At 52.3% G+C, this 7209-nt stretch overlaps 1 protein-coding gene across 1 annotated transcript; it reads right to left on the bottom strand.

The window, feature by feature from the left end:
* Positions 1 to 4734: 4734 nt before the first annotated feature.
* mRpL54 (mitochondrial ribosomal protein L54) lies at positions 4735 to 5751 on the bottom strand. Its single transcript, XM_037412233.2, has 2 exons — positions 5383 to 5751; positions 4735 to 5307 (listed from the first exon to the last, which is right to left on the bottom strand). The coding sequence occupies exons 1-2, from the start codon at positions 5507 to 5509 to the stop codon at positions 4898 to 4900; spliced, it is 537 nt and encodes a 178-aa protein (XP_037268130.1). The 5' UTR covers positions 5510 to 5751; the 3' UTR covers positions 4735 to 4897.
* Between the last annotated feature and the right edge of the window lie 1458 nt (positions 5752 to 7209).

Genomic DNA, 7209 nt, shown 5'->3' with positions numbered 1-7209 from the left:
TTCCAATACTTCAGCAGTTGAAGCAGACTGATCCTTTAACCTACGGACATCTTTTGCAAGGTTCCCCAGCTTCACCATGAGCCTGTTGTTCCTGCGAGCGCACACCTTCAGTTTTTTCACAGTGCTGCTGCAGGTCCTTGATGTCTGGCATCTTTTTGTTATCCGCAACAGCTTTGTAACGAGCGCCGTTCTCAAATACTTGCAGCTGAAGCAGGGTGTTCCTTCTTATATTGTGCTTCCAAGGCACTTGACACTAAAGCCTGTTCCTGACTTCAACTCAAGCTGTCGTTGCAAATTCACAGTAATGTCCTCTGTCAACGATTCAGCTTCAGGTCCCGCACCTTTGCACAAATGCGGATTTCCCTTGAATGAAAGTTTTCGAGTCGATACCACCATCGTACCTCACAGTAAAAAACACTGCCCTTTCTACATTCACTTCACCTGTGCAAGCATTCAATGAACAAGACGTAAAGCACGCACTGTAAACATTCTGAAATTCGTGAAATGTCCAGTACATGTTCGGAAGTTTCACAACCCTCAAAGTTGCAATCGTTGCAAGGGGGTCATCGCTCCTCGTGGGCTCGCTGAGGACACCAGACCCACTTGAAGGAAAACTTTCCCGCACATCTGGTTCGTTCGTGGTTGACAGCTGTCGCTTTTTTCGAGGCCCAATATCCTCTTCAGCTCTCTTCCTTTTGCTTCTTTCAGGAGGCAAGCGCTTGCTCAAATGTGGGGCAATATTTGGCAGAATGGTGGGAACCGCGTGAGGCGTTAGCGTTGGCATACCGCGAGGAATCTGTACAGCCTTTCCGTTGATAAAGTGCACATAGTCCTGAACGATGAAGCGCTGCTCAAAGTGCAGCTCACACACAGCGGAATCCAGTGTTAGTCTCTTGTCGCCTCTCTGCAAATGGCGTTCCCAAACGCTTCGAGAATACTCTGAGCTGCATTTAAGAGCGAAGCAATGGTTTAAGTGTTGCTTTTTAAGAACTATTTACACATTATAGCATCACAACTTGAGCTAAAAGCGGGAGAATCACTTCCAAATGGGTGCGCTCCGGCCCAAGAACCAGCAACACGATGCAACCGCCTTGACCACCTTCAAGAGTGGGCGACTGAAGCGCCACCACTTCGTTCGTCATCGGCCCCTATGGGTCACCACCTCTGTCCGCTTTACTGCCCCTTCTAGTACACTGGTGGTGGTAGTGGTTAGAAGAGGAAAAAGGCGCCCAATTTCTTCAACCCGGTAGGGAGCATGGCGCAGTGCCTGCAGGGATGAGGAATGGGAGAAAAGTGGATAGAAAAGAAAAGGTTAGGTAAGCAGTGGCGCAGGCGTCTTCAGCATGGACAGCAGTCCGGCAGCAAGAATAGAGGTAGCAAGGGTCCTGTTCTCAGCGTTAGGCCGCGATTCCCGTCTCGTCCGGGCACTCCACCCGGCTCCGGAGCTCTGGTAGATGGGGATGAGATGAGAAGAGCAGGTGCTCCAGGGTGGTGGCAGGAAGGCCACGTCTCCGGTAGGCTGCGGTGACCCTCCAAAGTTCCTGTGCCAAGGCAAGGCAGGTACAGAGAAGCTCGAGGGTCTTGGGGCCGCCACAGCGGCTGCAGGCTGCGGAGGTGCAGCGTCCCTTGATGTACACTCTAAAAAAATATTGAGTAAAAAGGGTGTCTTTGTGTCCCACAACAATAATCGTCATCAGGCTTGCATGCGCTTCCTTTCTTGAAAACTCGGCGCTGGCCACTTTCTTATCGAGAATGCAATGTAAACCTGATAATGGGCATGTAGATCATGACCGGAATGTACCGGGCGCGGGGCGATAGCGCAAGGATGGAACGCAATATAAATGACGATTATTGTTGTGGGACAAAAAGACACCCTTTTTACTCGCTCTTTTTTTAGAGTGTAGCGGCGGGCGGCGGTCCACACGCATCTGGTCCGCAGCCGCAGCAGGTCGGCTCAGTTTCCTGGTAAGGCCTGCCTCCGGAAGCTTCTTGATGCGAGCCTGGGTGTAGTCCCTGGCCGCCACAGCCTAGGTGATGGGGGTGCCCGGCTGGTGTGCTGCCTTGCCCAGCTTGTCCGCCTCCTCGTTGCCAGCTATGCCCGCGTGAGAGGGCAGCCAATGGAAGGAGATGGACGGCCTGGTCGCCACAAGAACCTGGTACTTGGATGTCAGGAGATTCTCCGTGAACCCGGCACGGCGATGGTTGGCCAGTGTCTGCAGGACCGCCTTGCTATTGCACAGGACTGCAACCAGCTCAGCAGGGATGTCCTCGGCCAGTAGGTCTGCCGCTAGGTGTAGGCCCGCCAGCTTTGCAGCGGTCGAGCTCGCTGGGAAGAGTAGTCGGCACTGCGTGCCGACAGCCCAGATGAGATGACGCAGGAAAGGCAGCTGCTGCTGTACCGTCTGACATTACGGAATCGTCAAAGACCTGGAGCTGGCCTGCCAGTTGCTCCTGGAGCTAGAGATGGTGGCCTGTTGCAGTGCTGCAGCAGGCGTTTCCGCGCTTGGTTGCCCCATCCAAGGAGAGGTGGACCTCAGGTGGCCAGTGATAAGGCGGTGGAGGAGCCACCGGGACTGGCGGATCCGGGACCATCTGGTGGTAGAGTGCCCAGAGACCGCCCATCCGTGACCTCATCTGGCTGTGAAGTCGCTTCAGGAGGGTGCTGCCGTCGATGGCACGGTGAAGGCGGTCGACGTGAGCATGCGCAGGGACAGGAGCCACTCTCCGGCCTCGGTCTGGGCCGCTACCACAGGGAAGTACTCGAGGAGCCCCAGGATGGCCCTCACTGCTTTGCTGTAATGTCCCTTCAGGTCCAGTCTCCTGGCAGGCGTCAAAGCCACCAGTGGGAAGGCGTTCAGCAGGACCGAGGATGCAGAAGCCTGGTTCAGCCGTAGAGCCAGCTTTGTGGAGCAGCCACAGCCACACTGCTGCAGCTTGCTGATGGCTCCCTCGACACGTTGGACCTGTGTGGTGGCACCTTGGCAGCTGGGATCCACGTGAGCTGGTGGTCGCTGGTGAGCCCAGGTACTTCACCGTCAGCTTCCAAGGCAGGCAGCGGTTGCTGACCCTCAACTGCTTTGTACACTGTACCAGAGCCCTCGCAAATGCCTTGGGTGGCGACGCCCCATATATTGAGCATTGTTGGAATTACCGGAGAGGCGACTGCGAGCCTAACCGCAGATGTACACACCGGCAGCCGCTTCTCCACGGCACACTATCCACGAAGTGAATGATGATGAGTGGAGCGAAGCTGGAATGCTTATCGGCATGAGGAAGGCTGCTTATTGTAAAACCCTGAAACGCTCGTTGAAGCATGGCGGTAGCGTTGCCACGGGACTTGATTATTGAAAATGGAGGCGATGGTGGCATATATGCATACACACACAAGAGTGCACGGATGAACACACTAAAAGTATGATTGAAACACACACACGCCCCTCCCCAAAAAAAAAAACAATTTTGGCTACACTCCTGGCGACACCTATACGTCATCCATCAGCTAGGCGAGAAAGTGTGGGTCTGGAGATCTAGTATTCGCGGACGGAGACTTCAAAAAAAAATTCTGAAGAGGTATTTTGGTCTCTACATGAACAAAGTGCTTGATAGGGCTGGTTGGTGCTGCATAGTAGGTGAAGAATGGGGACATTCTTCGTCTACTATGGGCACATGGGCCTCGAAGGCAACAGAACAGCTGACGCCGCCGCCCGCATGCTCACTCTAGGGGCAACACCTTTCGACCCTTCCGAAATGAATCCAGAACTCTATCCGGCCTTCACATTTCGAGAAATGATTTAATTCCGCTAATTTGGCCAAGAAATTCATTCTAAGTCCTGTATGGGCCTTACAAAGGCAGAGAAGCGCACATTTGTTCACCTTTACACCAATACACTGATGTGCCCTGCAGTACTTCGATTCTGCCTGTACAGGAAAACCCCCACACCGTGTGGTGACACGTTTTTGGACATTCTCCACAAGGTGTGGGCATGCCAATTAACCAGGAACCTTGCTCCAAAACTCCACCCGGATGGACTGTGAGATGACGCTACTCGGCTGCTCCGACCTGGCGAGCCAGAAAGCCCTGGTCAATGGAGCCCGAGTTGCGGCTGTTGCCAATGGGCTTCTGTAATGAGGAGCCCACCTAATGATTGTGAGGGGTGGCACCTTCTGGGCCTTTCCAAACTTGCTCCCATTTCAGCAGCAATAAAAGTTTTTCAAGCAAGCAAGCAAGAAACTGTAGCCCCTCACAAACTTGCCAGCACAAATAAAAAATCACACGTATTCAAACTAACTTGCACCACACGTTTACTGCACCTTCCTTAGTACCGGGACGATGCTCTAGCCGAAGGGAGGCAAATGCCACATCCAGTATGCAGCCTGAAAAGAACAACGAAGGGCATGTGCAGCGGAAGAGGAACAAGAGGTATGTGCCACATTCCATAAGGCACAAACAAAAAAATCGGCTGGCCAGAACTTTGTATTATTAAAGTTGCCGATTCTGCGCCGTGAGAATATAAATTGGTAAGCTGGACTTCAATAACTTACTATAGATATTACACCTTGTAACGTTTTCATTTCAAATGTAAACCCCTAACCGACTGCTCCTACAGTGACACTTCAGGGAATCAAGAGCGTGTCAGCATGATAAATCTAGGTGCACAGACAAATCAGGTGAACAAGAAAGTATCTCGAAATGTTAATTGGACGATGTTTCACAATGTTGTCCACCAGCAAAAGTTTCATTTTCGGCAGTATTTATTCTTTATTTTTGTAAGCACTTGAACACGCACATTGCATCTCAACGAGTCGTGGCGTTCAGACAGTCGCATTGCGGCACAAAACCACCATAAATCGTCATCAGCATATTCTACGGACCGCACGTAGTATACAGTGATGTTTGTCAATCGAGTCTGTTGCGTTTCAGCTGTTCCTCGTATTCGCGCAGTGGCACTCCCGGATCATAGCGGTACGCTGCAAGTGCGCGGAATCGCAGAGCTTTCAGCTTTCGCAGCTTCTCCTTTTCGTTGATGCGCAGCTTCACTTTGGGGGCATTGCTCAGCAACTTGTTCTGGTTCAGCAGCGCTCGTCGGTGCAGGGACTCCCAATACTGAGGCGTCTCTGGGTCCATCTCCGACAGAGGTGGCGGTCCGTTCAGCGGAAGCTCCCACAGCCAGGACGGATACGCTTCGTCGGCCCCCAGTTCGACGTCCTCGCCTTCTTTGAGTATATTGCTGCCGCAGCAGAATCGCACCAGTTTTCCTGGATCCGTCTCTACCGGCAGCTTTTTTCTCTTGGGTTGGATGCTTAGTCCTGCGGCGGCGGCAGTCGAAACGAATCACGACTGCGCTCCATGGGAGGAACAAATTAGAGGTAAAATTAACTCACCTGCGGCAGCTGCACTTGCTTTCTTTGCGTAGTTTCTTGTAAATAACTGCTGTAGCCTTTGCCAAGAACCGCCGTAGTTCAGTTTTTTGCACGACCTTAACAACGCCGTGCAAACCGCCATTTTCATTTTCCTGGCTTCGTCGATGATGATGATTTATGGTTTTGTCCTTTGTAATGGGTTAAAACATTTGTGTTCCAGCCGTAGTATATAAAAAAAAGAAAAAAAAGCAAAAAAAAGAGTTTATTTTTGGCACGACTTCTATTACTGTTGGAGCCATACAGTTTCGTAGAATAATTATTGTATCAAACTTCATGATAGAAGCCTTGCATGGAATTTCATACAACAATACCACAGAACACCTACCATAACTGTTACGTCTGTACAGCCGCTTGTGACTGTAGACGATTTATTAAAGGACAGGAAACGTGAACAAGTTCAAAAGCGTAGCCCAGGCGTTGGAGTCACTCCTGGCCAGCGTTCGACGCCAGGCTCGCGCTCGTGCCACAGCGCCAGTGCCCCGCGCGCACTTCGTTAATGTCGTCTTCTAAGGCGACATGTCACTCTTCCTCCCTTAGACGAAGTCTCCATAGCGGTCTGGAGGTCGCCTAACCTCTGGTGGTCGCAGTTGCCGAGTGGCCACTGCCTGTGACGTCGACGGTTGCGAGGGAGTGTGCTCTTGCATCTCGGGCGATTCAGGCGGTTGAGCAGCTGAGCTCGATGGCGTCTCTTCTGGCGTTGCGTCCAAGAGATCGTCAGCTGCGCTCCAATCTGTCCGCGATTGGGTTGTTTGTCTGGTCTGACTCGTTTTCCTCATGTGATTGAGGTGACGCCGAACCTTTCCTTGGTCGCTTTTTACAAGCCAGGATCGTGGTCCGACGCGGCGCAGTATTTCGCCTTCAATCCAATCTGGCTTTTTCAAAAACTGCCGGATAAGCACTCTATCCCCTATAGCGAAGCGGCGTGATTTTTGCAATGCCTCCTGGCTCTCAGGACTTCGCTTATCCGTCTCCCGCTTAAGAAGATCGAGAGGGCAGAGCAATTCTCGTCCGAACATCGCTCTCGCCGGTGTCATACCTGTGGTAGTGTGTATTGTCGTGTGCTGCCGATACAGAAATCTTGCAAGTCGGCACTGTATGGACTTGTCTGCATCTTTCAACAGCGCTCTTTTCAGCTCCGCCACATAGCGTTCTGCCTGGCCGTTTGTTGCCGGATGATATGCTGGTGAGGTTGCAGCCTGTATGCCGTTCGACGCATAGAACTGCTTGATCTCGTTGGAGATGAATGCTTTTCCGTTGTCGGAGATGACCTTTCGGGGAATGCCGAACGTTGCAAAGAGGCTTCGGAGCACGTCGATTACAGCCGCGGATGTTGCTTGTGTCACGTGCCGGACTTCCACCCACTTTGTGTATGCGTCCACAACAACTAAGTAGGTGCGTCCGAGTAGTGGCCCCGCGAAGTCAACGTGCACCGTGTTCCATGCTGTCTGGGGACGGTCCCACGTAGGAATAGGAGCTTTGGGTGGGCTCTTTTGCGTTGCTTGGCATTCACGGCACTGTCGCACCGTTTCCTCGATCACCTTGTCCATTCCGGGCCACCATACGTAGCTCCTTGCGCACTTCTTCATGGCTACCATGCCTCTGTGACCCGCATGCAGAAGTGCCAGAACACGGGATCGTGCTGAGCTCGGTATGATCACTCGGGATCCAAGTGTGATGCACTCGCGCTGTAGTGCTAGTGCGGTCGCTCGTCGTCGGTAAGGAGCGAACTCATCTCCAGTGAGTTTCTCCACTGTACCATCCTGCACTGCCTTGTACAACCTCTGCATG

The sequence above is a fragment of the Rhipicephalus microplus genome, chromosome 1, assembly GCF_043290135.1.
Source record: "Rhipicephalus microplus isolate Deutch F79 chromosome 1, USDA_Rmic, whole genome shotgun sequence".
NCBI lineage: Eukaryota > Metazoa > Arthropoda > Arachnida > Ixodida > Ixodidae > Rhipicephalus > Rhipicephalus microplus.
Note: the sequence above shows the minus strand (reverse complement) of the source record. Positions and strands in the feature narration are given on the sequence as shown.

Excerpts from the sequence above, each read along its gene's own strand:
- mRpL54 (XM_037412233.2), bottom strand. The coding sequence starts at position 5,509 with ATGAAAATGGCGGTTTGCACGGCGTTGTTAAGGTCGTGCAAAAAACTG. Across the intron at positions 5,308-5,382 it reads AGCAAGTGCAGCTGCCGCAG|GACTAAGCATCCAACCCAAG; the intron begins GTGAGTTAATTT and ends CCGCCGCCGCAG.